This window comes from Onychostoma macrolepis, chromosome 03, assembly GCF_012432095.1.
Source record: "Onychostoma macrolepis isolate SWU-2019 chromosome 03, ASM1243209v1, whole genome shotgun sequence".
Lineage (NCBI taxonomy): Eukaryota > Metazoa > Chordata > Actinopteri > Cypriniformes > Cyprinidae > Onychostoma > Onychostoma macrolepis.
The window spans coordinates 33,301,413-33,317,433 of NC_081157.1; the positions used below are offsets into that span (position 1 = coordinate 33,301,413).

Sequence of the window (16,021 nt, forward strand, 5' to 3'; positions counted from 1 at the left end):
GAGGAGCACAGTGAGAAGTGCTTGGTACACTGTAAACGATTTCTGTAATTTGAACAGTATTTTACTCTAATATGTACAGTAAGATACCGTAAAAAGTGTATACAGTATTTTACTGTAAACAGCAAAGGGTTATGGGAAAATATACGGTCACTACTGTATTTCCAATTACAGTAAACTACTGTAAATTTACAGTAGTGAACTTGCCCGCGAAAAACTGACCAATGACAAGGAAAAACCACCGTTTTCTTTTTTACTGTTTGGTGGAAGTGGGGTAAAAGGACAAAAGAGAAATGTTGTACTGGCGTTAACTCGACAAAAAGGTTAGTATATTATTTCTGTTTTATGGAAAACTGAGATATTTTAAGATGTTTTCACTTGATTACAGTTAACATTATTCATCGTGTCGTTTTTCATGTCGGGAGTTGGAGCCACTGATCTATATAATGTTCTCTATTATAGATCAGTGGTTGGTGCCTTTTTTTTTCTGGCTGACGGTCGGAATGCCGCCGTAACGGTGATAACGTCGACTGGTGAGTAAGTTAAGGTCACCTCATACTAGTCGAAATAAACCTTAGTTTAACCGATAAACATGTTTACACGTTCTATTGTCCTGTAATGCAAGTTAACTAATCTGGCGAGTCGTTAACCTTAACAGCGAACTAACGTGAAATACTGAGGTAAAGTGGGTTAGGCAACACCACTGTTTCAGTGGAGATTTTAAACAGTATTTTCAAGTACTTATTTTGTTTGTTATTTTCAAGTTTCTAGTCTGGATGTCGTCTGCAACGTCGGAGGTGTATTGGAGTCTTTTCTTGTGATTGCTGTAGTAGCGGTGCTAACAACAGGTGAGCATCCATCAACTAAAGTTACTAAAATAGCCAAATTATCTCCACTTACTCACAGAACGTGTTGCCTTTTTAAAGGGTTCGGGCTAGCAATATCTTAGTATAGCAAGTTTTGCTAATCAATATTATGCATTTATTAAACATGTGAATTCTATTATTCTGTTGATTAGAGTGATCAGGTTTTAAATTTTTAATATAAAAAAATATAAAATATAAAAAAATTATACTCGTCTCTTAAAGAAAAAAAAAATTAAGCCACTTAGCCAATGTAACTTTTCAGCATAGCCTATTTTATTTGAAGTGTATCCTGTATATCTCTGTGCTAAACCGTGGATATCCACTCACTTAATCAATGGAATCAAACTCATTAGTTTGGTATTCTAGCACTTTGCTCTACTGATTGAGAATGCATTGTAAAAATGGAGCTTTAATCATTTGAATGTGATGGATTATCAACTAATTATTTACCTTCCTTGTAGGTGCGTTCAGATGTAGTATATAACATTTTTATTAACGTCAAAGTGCATACAGCACCATGTTTGACAGTTGAGGCACATTCTGTAAACACTGCTTTGAAAAAACTGCTGTTTTAATTTTCTTGTGCTTGCAGGTTCATTCACACCATCAACCTTTGTGGCACCAAATGCATTGAAAGTCACAGATCAGATGGAATTCTGAAAAGAGGGTGCAAAGAAAAAGCATCAGCATCTTGTACCCACAGTGACGTTCAGTGGTAGTAAAGCTTTTATAAAGGGATGAATGAGTGCTGAAGGTGTGAGGGAGTTGTGCTTTATCAACGCTGTCATGAATTCACACACTACTGTGTGATGTGATATAAAAACTTGAAACAGAAGATGCTACCCTCCCCTCATTCCCTGCATTATTGGGCATTTTTTCAGCATGACAATGAAGATATTCATTCTCCCAAGGTGAAAATCCTTCAGTGGACATATATTTTGCTCAATCTTAACGCTCTTGAGCAGCTGTGGGGGATTTTGTAGAGACGAGCTGAGCGAAACTCCCCATTAAAGACCAGAGCATTTCAGGAGGTCGTCCTCCAGGAGTTAAACAGGACAGATGTGGAAATTTGTCATGACCTTGAACACTCGGTGCCAAGAAGGGTCAGAGCAGTATACTTAAAGTTTTGGAGGACATACTAAGTACTAGAATATTATACATTTGCTGAATTAAATCTAGGGTGTACTCATTTCTGCAGTCCTTCATTTAAACAAAATTGGCTAATTTACTTATCTTACTGAAAATATTGGCATATATTTTGTTGTTTTTATTAAGTATTTGTTTAAAACATTGCAATTTTACCATCTTTCCATGAATTATATTAGTGATCATTAAGAAAATACATATTTTATATTTATTCAGAGGGGGTGTAGTCATTTATGCTGTGCGCTGTAACTACTGAATATAAAATAAAATGAGATTTTTCACCTTTAATAGATAGGACAGAACTGACAGGAAACAACAAAAGGGATATTTTCTAAAAACTATCCAAGACCGATTTGATGTAAATGCCACACTCCAGCATGTTAGCACATGTGCTCTGTCCACCATGTCATCAGATAAACTAATTTCTGACAGTCATTTTATGCAGTGCTCTTAAATTGCACATGCCACTGACATCCTGTGATATGTACAAGAGGTGACTGTAATTAAAAGTACGCAGAGCTGATTTCAATTCTGACACCTTTACAATCATTCCAAATGAATTTCTACATGCCTCTCTCACTTTTCCCATGATTCCGCTGCTATTTACCAGCAGAATGAATGTGTAGGATTGCCTGGGTCCCTTCGGACCATCCCACACGCGCCTGTCTCACTGCCCTCTCTCTCACAGCCTCTTGGAGTACATTCAATTTTAATTTCCAAACTGCTGCCATATTGTGAGGCTGGCATGCGGCTCAGTCTAGCATAGAATTCCATTAACCCACTCCCTACTGTTCAGACGCCACACATCACACTGTCCCTACAGACAAACACACGGGCCGGCTGAATCTGCTGCCCAGTGCTCAGTCTCACTCACACATCCCTGCCTCTTTTTCTGTCTGTCTGCCCTCCCTTAATCTCATTTAAAGGGGTCATTATTTACCCACCCTCATGCATGTCGTTCCAAACCTGCATGACTGACTTTGTCTGTAGAACACAAAATAAGAAATTTAGAATAATGTATAGGGACTGTAGCCCTCAATCTTTAAAAAGCACTAAAAACTTAATGTAGTCAAGTGATCTGTTCTGTAGATTTCAAACTCACTTGTTCAACATTTCAGTTAACTGCTCATTAGAGGGGAGGAATGTTATTGGACGACTTCAGTTTTGGTCTATTTCTCACACTATCTGTCACTTTGAATGTACCTTGAATATAAAAGTCTTGAATATACAATTGAACATATAATTGATATAATATATAGTTGTCTAATAAACCTACTGTATATTACGAATATTGTTGGCTCTTGATGAATTGCTTTGTTTCTCCTCTTTTCTTAATTGCTTTGTATAAAAGCATCTGCTAAATGCATTAATTCAAACATAAATATACTACACAAGTCGTATTAACCACTTTTATGATCCTTTAACAACTTGAATATTAATTTATTTAAATATCTGTATGTGTTGTTTAAATACTTAAAAATCTATGCTTTATTTAAATATGTATTTATTTAAACATGGTTATTTGAATACTTGTGTTTCTACAAAATTTTTCTTCTTATTATTATTATTATTTTATTTTTTACTTTATATTTTGGGCAGAACTGACAGGAAACCATAGATATTTTATCTGGAAATTATTTCTGACTGTTCTGACATTTGAAACATTCTGGCTCACTGAAGGGGAGGACTGTCCGTGAACGACTAATATTTTGGTCTGTTCCTCACACTACCGTAACACATTCGAAAATATTGCATATCATATGCACAACTTTTATGATCTTTTTATGATGCTTTGTCTCCTTTTTGAAACTTGAAGGGTTCGGTTGCTATTCATTGCAATCGCCTGGAAAAGAGCAGCCAGCACATTATTCAAAACATCTCCTTTTGTGCTCCACAGGAAAAAAATAAAGTGACAAGTTTGGAACAACATGACGGTAATTAAATGATGACAGAATCTTCATTTGTGGCTGAAAAAATCCCTCTAATCTTCATAGCTCAGAGTTTTCCCCCATCTCTCACTCTGAAGGTCGTGGTTCTGTAGATCTGTGGGAAGGGACGTGTGGCCTCTGGGGAAAAGCCATTTGAGAAGCTCTGTCTCGCCGCCAAAACCACGAGTTGAGTGGCGGAATTGATCTCTGGGCACACATACACACACACACACATGCACACAAAATGCTCTCCACCTCCTCCTCCTCCATCGATTGCTGGGCGTGAACGAGCGATTAGCTCTGTATCCAGCTAAGAGCCTCATCACTGGACTAAGGCAGTGTTTCTTTTGTAAAAGACAAACATCTCAGCCGTATTCTGCTCAGCAGTAAAACCAATGCACACGCACTCACACAGACATACAGCATCAAACACTCTGCCCGACGACACAATGGCGACAACTTTTATTTGTCTGATCCAGAATAGACAGGAAGGATGCAAGAGAGGACGAGAGAGAATGGGAAGGGAGGGATAAAAAGGAACGGAGACAAATGCTAATGTGGGTAGATTTCCACTGAGCTGAATGTGTTGCCTTCACCACGCTTCAGTGCACACAAATTCCGTCATTTCTGCACAGCAGTGTGGAGGGTGGAGTGAGCACGAAGAAAAAGAATAAAGAGCTAAACAGTGAGAGGAAGTCATTTGTTCATAGCTGTGAAATGTGGAGGGAGGTGGTCGCGTCTTGACAGGTCAAATTACAGGTGAATAAAAGTTGAGGAGATGCTATCAACAGGAGGGTGGCTATTAGGCAGAGGTGTCAAGTAACGAAGTACAAATACTTCGTTACCTTACTAAAGTAGAAATTTGGGGTATCTATACTTTACTGGAGTAATTATTTTTCAGCCGACTTTTTACTTCTACTCCTTACATTTTCACGCCATTATCTGTACTTTCTACTCCTTACATTTTAAAAATAGCCTCGTTACTCCTATTTCATTTCGGCTTGTCATCGTTCCAAAAAAAAAAAACCTATCCAGATAAATCGCGCCATCCGGATCGAGTGAATTTGATTGTGGTTGGATGAGAAGTATAAACGTATACCATTCCGACACCCTATTGGTTTGTACGCGATCCATCGCACCTGCACATGACACAAATCACGTCACAAGCAAGGACTCTGGGGTCGTTACTCAAAAAAGATTATTTCTTAAAAGTTATTATTTCTCCACTACTGGCTCATTTATCAAACTGGTGCTTTCTCTTCGTCCTCCGCAAATTAAGCTACAGTAAGTAGTTCGGTAGAGAGACGTTTGAATAAATTAGCGTTTGCAATTGACAATGTTGTGATAAGTAGGCTATACTAACTTTGTAACTCGTTACCCCCAACACTGGACACAGCAGACGTATGTAGCCAAGTACGAAGATGTCCGTGGCAGAGACTCAAGAAGAGAACTCGAGCGAAATGTAACTGTTGTAGATTACTCTGTTGTTGTATATACAGCATTGAGTCCAAAGTGTTTGTTACATCTTCTAGATAAATGTGACATTGTTGCCATTAGCTATAGAATGAGCATAGTACAAACCAGGACGGTATCAGATTGAGTTTATTAATCACTTGGATTAATCATTAATTTTGACAGCACTAATGTTTATTGTATATAGACAGGGGTGCACATAAGTGGTCCGCATGCGCAACCAAAATTAAAAATGCGCTGCATAAATAAGTTTTGACAGCGCTTTTGTGTACCGACATGGTTGACCATTTTAGATCGACAAACTGTACTGTATAAGATTTCTATCCAAACTGAAAGCATAATCTAGGCACTGGTGTCAAAAGTATTCACATTCATTACTCAGGTAGAAGTATAGATACTAGGGTTTAAAAAGACTTCTGTAGAAGTTGAAGTATCAACTCAAGCTTTTTACTCAAGTAAAAGTGTAAAAGTACTGGTTTCAAAACTACTTAAAGTATAAAAGTAAAAGTAATGTAAGGGAAAAAATGCCATTAAGGATAAAAGCTTAGGCGCCATACGAGGGGCCTATTGTGCACTACCCACCTCCTCAAAAACATTTTCTAAAGGCCATAATGACTATAATGTTATATTAAAATGTTAATGTTGAAAAATTTGGGTTGCACTAGGCTACCTGTTTCAGCCGCATATATGCCCATTAAAAATGAACGCATTTTAGTACAATGCAAATACATTAAAGAACCATATATGTGTACTACTGAGCATTAACGTGTTTCATGGAGCAGAAGATATGATGACTAGTTGCCTGTAAGTATTGTAATGGTGCAAAAAGTCAAACTTCAGAGGAATGTCATCATTAACCTTTATTGGAATGTAAATGTACACCCAAGCTTAGCTGCAGGAATCTGTGAGGGCAACGGACAAAAAAATTGCTGTACCCAGGGCAGGCTTAGTAACAATTACCCTTGTATGGTTGTCTATATACAGGGGTGCACATACGTTTTTCAGCCTAGTTCTCATATGAGAACCTGGAGATTTGGTTTGGTCCTCACACAGGCTAAATAATCAAGTGTGATAATACAAATGCAATTATTTCATAGTAAACCTAAAAATAAAATGTTAATATTTTTTATTATTATCATTATTTTTATTTTTATTTTAAATTTCATCATTTTCAAACGTAAAATCAGCGAGCTTTTATTTTGGCGGGTTGCCGGCAAGTAAGTATTATGCGCTTCCGGGATTAGCGCTTGCTGATGGAATTGCACATAGATATCATATAGAGGTAGCCTTCGTTACTTGACACCTCTGAATCTAGGCTACCTGCTGCCGTTTTCAAAGCAAAACTGTCTGTGACATTTTATACACTGACGCAATTCCATCAGCAGCGCTAAACCCGGAATAAACTTGATTATTTAGTTTATTTTTTTTAGTTTAATTTATATATATATATATATAAACAAAAAAATAAATAAATGAAGTGCAATAATATTATTATCACTATTATTAATTAATGTTTTTATAGTTATAGTTTATGGGTCACACTACATGCCATGGCCTGTGTGAGGACCAAACCAAATCTCCAGGTTCTCATATGAGAACCAGGCTGAAAAACGTATGTGCACCCCTGTATATAGACAACCATACAAGGGTAATTGTTACTAAGCCTGCCCTGGGTTTGTCCGTTGCCCTCACAGATTCCTGCAGCTAAGCTTGGGTGTACATTTACATTCCAATAAAGGTTAATGATGACATTCCTCTGAAGTTTGACTTTTTGCACCATTACAATACTTACAGGCAACTAGTCATCATATCTTCTGCTCCATGAAACACGTTAATGCTCAGTAGTACACATATATGGTTCTTTAATGTATTTGCATTGTACTAAAATGCGTTCATTTTTAATGGGCATATATGCGGCTGAAACAGGTAGCCTAGTGCAACCCAAATTTTTCAACATTAACATTTTAATATAACATTATAGTCATTATGGCCTTTAGAAAAATGTTTTTTTGAGGAGGTGGGGTAGTGCACAATAGGCCCCTGTGGCGCGGCCTAAGCTTTTATCCTTAATGGCATTTTTTCCCTTACATTACTTTTACTTTTATACTTTAAGTAGTTTTGAAACCAGTACTTTTACACTTTTACTTGAGTAAAAAGCTTGAGTTGATACTTCAACTTCTACAGAAGTCTTTTTAAACCCTAGTATCTATACTTCTACCTGAGTAATGAATGTGAATACTTTTGACACCAGTGCTATTAGGTGAGACAACTTAACGGTTCTGATTACACTTCTGACACACACACACACACACACACACACACACACACACAGAAAAACACAAACAACCACACAAAGAGCGTCATGCTGCTTTTTCATAGAGGACTGAAAAGTGGTGCTAAGGAAGAGTTCACTAAAATTAGCCATGCTACCATGCCAGCTCAGCTGTTTTCAAAATACTTATTTATCACTCAGCAGTATTCTCAGAAGACCCTACTTGGCATTCAACATCTTTTTTCAGCAGTGAAGTAAATGTTTAGATAAATATTCCTGCTTTTTATTATTCAATTTTGATTCAAGATGAAATTACTGTTTACAAACAAATGATCAACGATGGTACTTCTAGGTTGTTCCACCTCGGAAAATTGCAGCTTAGATTAAAACATTTTTATTGAGCTAAAAATAAACAAAAAGTGTCTGAACAAAAATGTGCGGAAATACCACGCTTTCAAAAAGAGATTTATGTATTGGTGATTTGAACATCTTAAAATTTCCATCATCATTGGTGGATCAGGAAAACTAGAGTCTAAAATTAATTATATATAATTCGTCTGCAATTTTTTCCACAAAGGAATAAAAATACAGATAATCGTTAAAAATATTTGCATCTATTTTTACAGTAGTAAGTACAGATTAGAAATAATACACTGTTGCTATCAATGTTTATCACTGAAGACCAGCAATAACCTTCATTTTGATAATATAATACACTGGTTATAATATAATATAATATAATACATTTAGAAATAGCTCGATATTCTGATTCAATAAATGTGTTATCATAGTGTATTGTCTTTTTTATCAGTGCAAAGTCATCAAAAATTATTGACAATGTAAGGTTTTGCTGATCCAAAATTCAAAAACCTGGGAACCTTATCCTTTTTTGGAAGGAAATGAAAATAATTTCTATAATAATTTCTAAAATTTAATGCTATGAGTAGCTTAGCTGCTGAATTTTTATTAAAACTGTAAACAGGTGCTTAAACTTATGTTAACGAGTGTGCAACTTTAGCAAAATACAGTTTCAAAGTAAGTAGTTTGTGTGAGAAACCTTTCTTTTTAAATAATGTAAAGAATTCAAAAAAGTATGTCACGTCATTGACCCCTGGGCAAGTCGAGTCCATATAAACATTCGTATCCATATAAAACAGGAGTTGATCCAAAATGAGTGTGAGATAATGAGTCATTTCCCCATCTCTGTTTTCATGCTGAGCCAAATCTGGCTATAGCTCACGACGCAGGAACAAAAGTTGACATGAGGCTACAGCTCTGAGCGTTGCGTGATGTGGGCGCTCTGGTCCTCCAGCACAGGAACAGGAGTGACCGGCTCTGTGTTACTGACACGGATCCTGAGGGAGGCCTGCCGGTCAGTCTGTGTGCGCAAGTGTGATGGAGCTGCTGGCAGGTAGCCTGATACAGCCCCGGCCTTAATGAGCTCAATGTGAGCACCACCAGGCCAATCCTTCATCTGCCCCCTCTGCCTTTCAGCAGAGACCTGCCCTGACCGCAAAGACCCCATAGCGAGGAACTGACTCGCTGGCCTTTCTTGCATCTCCCATCCTGATGCTCTCAAATGGAGCCTAAGTATTTTCCCCTCACAACCACTCACAGTCTGGAGTCATGCTGGGAATGCTGGGTCATTCATTCTCAGCCAGCAACAATCGAATACATCTGAACAAGACACCAGATGTGATGCTAATCTATGAGAGAATTGCTCTAAAGATAGTGAGCTGCCTACAGAGTCAGTGTTTTAAGGCATAACAGACACAAAAGCTGCTCCATAATTTAAAAACAACTTAATTATGTTGCCTTCTAAGTTCGAGTTTATGTAGCAATAATAATAATAAAAAGAGATTGACATAAGTTAAATAAACAGTCAATAAATTGTTATTATATTATTACCAATTTATTTTCATGAATTACAAAGATGATGATGTGTAACGTGGGTTTTGTTTCACGTTCGTGTTCTTTTATTTTGGAGCTTAGTCATGGACCCTGTTCAGTAATATGATTCCCTTGTCTGTGTGTTATGTTCTGATTGGTTCTTTGGTTCATGTGTCATGTTCTCATTGGTTGGTTCTTGTCATGTGACCTGTATTGTTTGCTATAAGTAGCCATCATGTTGCCATTGTCTCTCGTCGTGTATTGATGTTGTAGCCTGCTGTCGGTTAGTCTAGTCTGTTCAAGTCAAGTCTATTCAAATCTAGGGCTGGTCCGAATACCATTTTTTGAGCTTCGAAGCTTCTGTAGTAATCAACACCGAATATTCAAAGCTTCGGAGGGAGGGGGCTGAACATATTCTTCTCTCTAATAAAGGCAGGAATCTCTGTGTGTCTGTCTGTCTGTTTGCATTTTATTATGTTGAGAACCGCTCGTCCAATCGACTTCACGCATGGCGGGTGTGTTGCTGCGGACCCAAGGGAGTGCAGTGTCCCATTTTGGTGCAATATGGACACGCGACACGTTTAGAATTAATAAGCTTTTAATAAACTACAAAACAGTGCGAGCCGAAAGCAGCGCGCCTCACGCGGGCAGGGCTTAAATGCTCCGAGAACGGACACTGCACTAGTGATACAAAACACACAGGTCTGTCAAGAGCAATACTTTTAATAAGGTAATAAGGTAGCGTAATATTTTTCTAACAAATAAATCACTCCCAAATCAGAAATTAGCAGCACATGTAATCACTGACACCGTAAAGGGTAGGCTATTTTAAATAAAAGAAGAACAGTTTAAATAAAATAAAATGTATTCCCTTATATAGAATAAAACAAACTATAATAGGCTAAATAGAACAAGGTAACATTAGGCTGGCTAGACAGCTCACATTTCAATTAAAAAAATATTTCTTTACCAAGTTAAACTTTCAAATAAATCACAATCAGGTTGCAAGCTAGTGAAGCTACCTACTTCTACCTACACTCTTTTCATGTTGTGTGCGTCTCCCACACAGCTGAGGTCTTCAGCATTTTTGTCTTCTCTTCCAGATGAACTGAATCACGATGTTCATGACTTTCACTCATGGGCGATTAATATTCAAGCGTGAATGAGAACCTTTTCGCGGGGGATGCCAGGTGTTTGAGGGAAAAAGAAAAAGAAAAAAGAATATTCGAATCTCAAAATTGGAAATCGAATGCCACCCCACCAAATGAATATTCGAATAATCGAATATTCTGGTCCAGCCCTATTCAAATCAAGTCTGTTCATGCCAAGTCATGTCTGTTCAAGTCAAGTCTGTTCAAATCATGTATGTTCAAATCAAGTCTCTGTTTGGATTATGTTTGGATTTTGGATTACTTTTGTAAATAAAGCTGCACTTGGGTTCTCACTACGCTTGCCTCCAGTGGACTGAATGTTACATGATGACTATTACTATTTTATTATTGATATTTTGCAGTAATGTTTCAAATGTAAAATTACTAAAAATAAGAGTTTTGTTAAAATGTATAAATGTGTGTAATATGTAAAAATAAATCAAATATTCATAAAATAATAATAATAATAATAATATTTTGCAACACTGTAATCAAGTTACTAGAAAAATAAGAGTGAAAATTTGTTTTTATAGTAATATAAAATTAATAAATGTATACAATTAAATATTTTAATATTATAATTTATATAGTATAATAAAATTGGTCTATATGGACAGAAGCATGTGAGGCGACTAGGTTTTGAAAGGAGTCGTGAAAGCTGTATAATTTCTAATTATACAATAATAATAATAATAATAAATGGTAGCAATATGTAAAATTAGTTAATTATTAAATACAATTGGTCTATTTAAGTTATTAAAATTTGTCTATATAGACCAAAAGACTAGATGCTGCTCACTAGGTTTCAACAGGAGTAAACAAACCTCACCATTTCAGACCACAAGAACACAGAGACAAAAAAAAAAAAAAGACAAAAGAGAGAGAGAGAGAGAGAGAGAAGAAAAGAAAAGACTTAAACCAACTTAAGTTTTAACTCCATGATGTGTGAAATGACAGCCCACCAGATGAGCTACAGATTGACCATTTCTCACATTTTGAATTATGCATCACACCATGTGTAGGAAAACTGCCAGCTCAGACACACACACACACACACGCGCGCGCGCACACACACACAGTCCAAGTAGCGCTAAGTTTCGCATTGGGCTGTTCATAAATAATACCATCATGCACTGGGTCCACAGCTGGGTCTGCTCGCGGGACCGTTTGAATTATGCAGAGACTTGCACAGTTTGTGCCCTTTCACACACACACACACACACACACAAAATGCATCCAACATACATGCCACTCACATCACATGCACGCACCAATAGGCACAAACCGACTGTCGAGACCATTTTCACCTATCAACTTTGTGGGAAACATGTCTGAACTACTAACTACTGTGTGCTCTCAAAAGAAAGCGGAAACCAGAGGAAAGGGGACTTTAAAACGTGCCTGAATCAATCTGTGGTGAAGAAAGCCCAGGGATCAGGAGCTTCGTACTGGTACCTCTCAGTCAGCTCTACTCTGTATTCAAATTGGGACATGCGGAGCAGAATGCAGGTTGACGTGAGTGTGATTACTTCGGGAGGATGCTGGGATTTGCCAATGTGTTATTTATGCCAGATTTGTCAGTGAGTGATATATGCTTCATGCACAAAGACCTCTCTCTTTTTTCACTTTACCTGCTCGCACCCAGTTGGAAGAGTCAAAATCAACATAAAATCAAAACAGGCTATTTACTTTTAAACATTCCTGGTCTTATTAGGCATGATTCAAGTGCATGTTATTCAAATTAAGAAGTTTTTTTCCTCAATCTTTTATCCAAATATAATAACTTCTTCTTACTTTTCAAACCCTCCCCCAACCATCTGACTCCATTTTGTTAAGTAACAATGACTTTCATTTGGACTTTAATCCAAAGCAGAAATGAGAATATTCCACTACCCCAAGTACTGTACATGACTACAAGAAACAAAAGGGTGCCAGTGACGGAAAAAGAAAAGCAAAATATGTACAAAACAAAAGTAAAAACAAACCCAAAACAAACAAAAAACCACCACACATAAAAACAAACCAAAACAAAGCAAAAAACACTAGATGAAATTAAACACAGCACAAAAATAAAACAAAAAACAACAAAATAATCCAAATGCAAAACAAAAATAAAAACAGAATAAAACAAAAACAAAAGGCAAAGCAAAAATGAAATAAAAACAAAGCAAAATATTAACACAAATCAAACATAAAAAGAAAAAAAAAAGAAAAAAAAGAAAAAAAAACATAAAATAAAACTAAATTAAGACAGCTAGGGGTTGAACGATATGTGCTTTTCAGGGCCAATGCCAATACCGATTATTACAGATCAAGTAGACCGATAACTGATATTTTAAACCGATATACTGTATGTCTGCTGTAAAAATTAGGAATAACAAGGACTCTGACAAAAACTTTAATTGCTTTTAAATCATTTTATCAGCAAATCAGTTTTGAAAATAACCGATACCGATAACCATAAAAATGCTTAATATCAGCGCTGATAATCAGTCTACCCCTAAAGACACCAATGTTATCTAGGCTCTAGGCTTATCTCTCGATAAATAAAACAAACACAAACACACATACTCTGGCACACCTAAAAAAGCAGGTGAACACACACACATTCGCTCACCTCAAACTTCTGCCGGAATTCCTCATTGCCTTCTTCTCCTTCAGGTGGGACAGGTACGTTGAAGTACTCGCCCTCTTCCTGACTGAGCAGCTTAAACCTATGTGTGTGTGTGCACGTGTTTGACAGACAGAAAATAAGGAACAGTTAGATGAGTGCAGGATCTCTGCAGTTTCACATATGGTTCAGCAACAGAGACGTTAAATCCTCCTCTGATAATGGCTCCATCTGGCCACTCTAGGAATTGCGTGCTTCCCTGAAACGGCACATTTTACGAAATTACCTCAGCTCATTTAAACCATTCATATGCTTACGGTTTCCCTCTCAGCAGGGACGACCTTGACTATGATCATGTGTGAAGAGGAATCCAACCGGTTGGAGTTGCCCCCAAACAGCTTTCAAACGTCTGAGGGACAGCATGATACCCCGTCTCATATTTAGCTCTTCTAACATCTGTGCTTCCCGATAGCAGAAAATCAGCTTCCTTTTTAACGGTGTGAGGTGACCATCCCGACGAGGCGACATGTTGAAAAAGCAACAGACCTACCACTGAAAGTGCTCCCCCTCAGAGAGAGCAGCACGCTGGGTTTCCACCTCCTTTATTGCTACTGATGTGATAGGAGGCCCTGTGTTCATTATGCCTCTGGTCTGCGCAGGTGTGTGTGTGTGTGTTGTGTTTATGACTGCAGATGAGTCATGGCTGCAGTGCTCTCCCCCTACACTCCTTCCTTCCACATCTATACCTCCAGAGGCTTTAGGATGTGTGAGCGTTGTCCTCATCACATTCACAGAAATAGGAAAGCGTGGTAGAATGGCAGTTAGCATGAAATGATCTGGGGTGTGTTTCCCAAAAGCATTGCTAGCTAAGGTCGCAAATTTCATTGAATTCTATTGGTAACGACAAAGATACTAAATCATTTTAATAATATTAAGATTTTTGGTAAAATTATTTAATTTAATTTATATTATATTGTGTTTATATTATATTTGTTTATTTTGTTGCATTTATTTTTGTATATATTTTGTTTTTATTGTTTTCATTACACTACTGATTTTTTTAAACCTTTTTTTAAAAGACTCTTAAGCTCACCAAGGCTGCAATTATTTAATCAAAAATACAGTTAAAACAAACTGCTTGGTGATCGCAAAGCAGGCATTACTTCATTACTACTGATTTGATGCTCAAGAAACATTTCCTATTATCAATGTTTTTTTTTGTTTTTTTTAAATCAATGATACATTTATCATCAATGATTCTTTGATGAGTAGAAAGTTCAAAATACCTTTAAGCAGCTTTAATAGAAAACGAGAAATAAAATAAAATAGGAAAATAGAAAAAAATAGAACTCTTTATAAAATCACAAGTTGTGTTTGTTAACATTAGTTAATGCACTGTGAACTAACATGAATAAACAACTGTATTTTCATTAACTAACATTAACAAAGATTAATAAATACTGTAATAAATGCATTGTTCATTGTTTGTTCATGTTAGTTAATACATTAACTAATGTTAATAAATGACATCTTATTGTAAAGTGTTACCCAAATGCCTTTACTGTCACTTCTGATCAATTTAATGCACCCTTACTGAATAAAATATTAAGTATATAAAAAGTGACACTAAATTTGAATTCTGGGATTGCCTTTATTGTACAGGTGCATGTCAATAAATTAGAATGTCGTGGAAAAGTTCATTTATTTCAGTAATTCAACTCAAATTGTGAAACTCATGTATTAAATAAATTCAATGCACACAGACTGAAGTAGTTTAAGTCTTTGGTTCTTTTAATTATGATGATTTTGGCTCACATTTAACAAAAACCCACTGATTCACAAAATTCTCTCAACAAATTAGAATATGGCAACATGCCAATCAGCTAATCAACTCAAAACACCTGCAAAGGTTTCCTGAGCCTTCAAAATGGTCTCTCAGTTTGGTTTACTAGGCTACACAATCATGGGGAAGACTGCTGATCTGACAGTTATCCAGAAGACAATCATTGACACCCTTCACGAGGAGGGTAAGCCACAAACATTCATTGCCAAAGAAGCTGGCTGTTCACAGAGTGCTGTATCCAAGCATGTTAACAGAAAGTTGAGTGGAAGGCACCTCAGCAGTGCCACAAACTGATCACCTCCATGCTACGCCGAATTGAGGCAGTAATTAAAGCAAAAGGAGCCCCTACCAAGTATTGAGTACATATACAGTAAATGAACATACTTTCCAGAAGGCCAACAATTCACTAAAAATGTTTTTTGTATTGGTCTTATGAAGTATTCTAATTTGTTGAGATAGCGAATTGGTGGGTTTTTGTTAAATGTGACCCAAAATCATCACAATTAAAAGAACCAAAGACTTAAACTACTTCAGTCTGTGTGCACTGAATTTATTTAATACACGAGTTTCACAATTTGAGTTGAATTACTGAAATTTATTGAGATACACCTGTAGATATAAAGGATACATTTAATGTATTCTACATGTTGGAGATTTTTATGAGTCATGGCTAAACGTGGCCATGGGCAGTTAATTATCATTACATGCAGAATAGAGGTCATAAATATTAAATTTCTCACACTGACTTTCAAAGGTATCCATCCTAGACTTAATATCATCAAATTAAGATACATGAGTCAAAGTCATTCTATATGGTTTTAGCATTGAAAAGACAGTTTTACTT

General features: G+C 36.6%; 1 protein-coding gene across 6 annotated transcripts in view; it reads right to left on the minus strand.

The window, feature by feature from the left end:
- prkcbb (protein kinase C, beta b) overlaps positions 1–16,021 on the minus strand; it is a 155,317-nt gene that overhangs the window by 60,943 nt on the left and 78,353 nt on the right. For all 6 annotated transcript variants that reach the window (XM_058769639.1, XM_058769638.1, XM_058769640.1 and 3 more), the window contains one exon: positions 13,341–13,437. In XM_058769639.1, the coding sequence (XP_058625622.1) occupies positions 13,341–13,437 (97 nt within the window). The remainder of the gene's footprint in view (positions 1–13,340; positions 13,438–16,021) is intronic.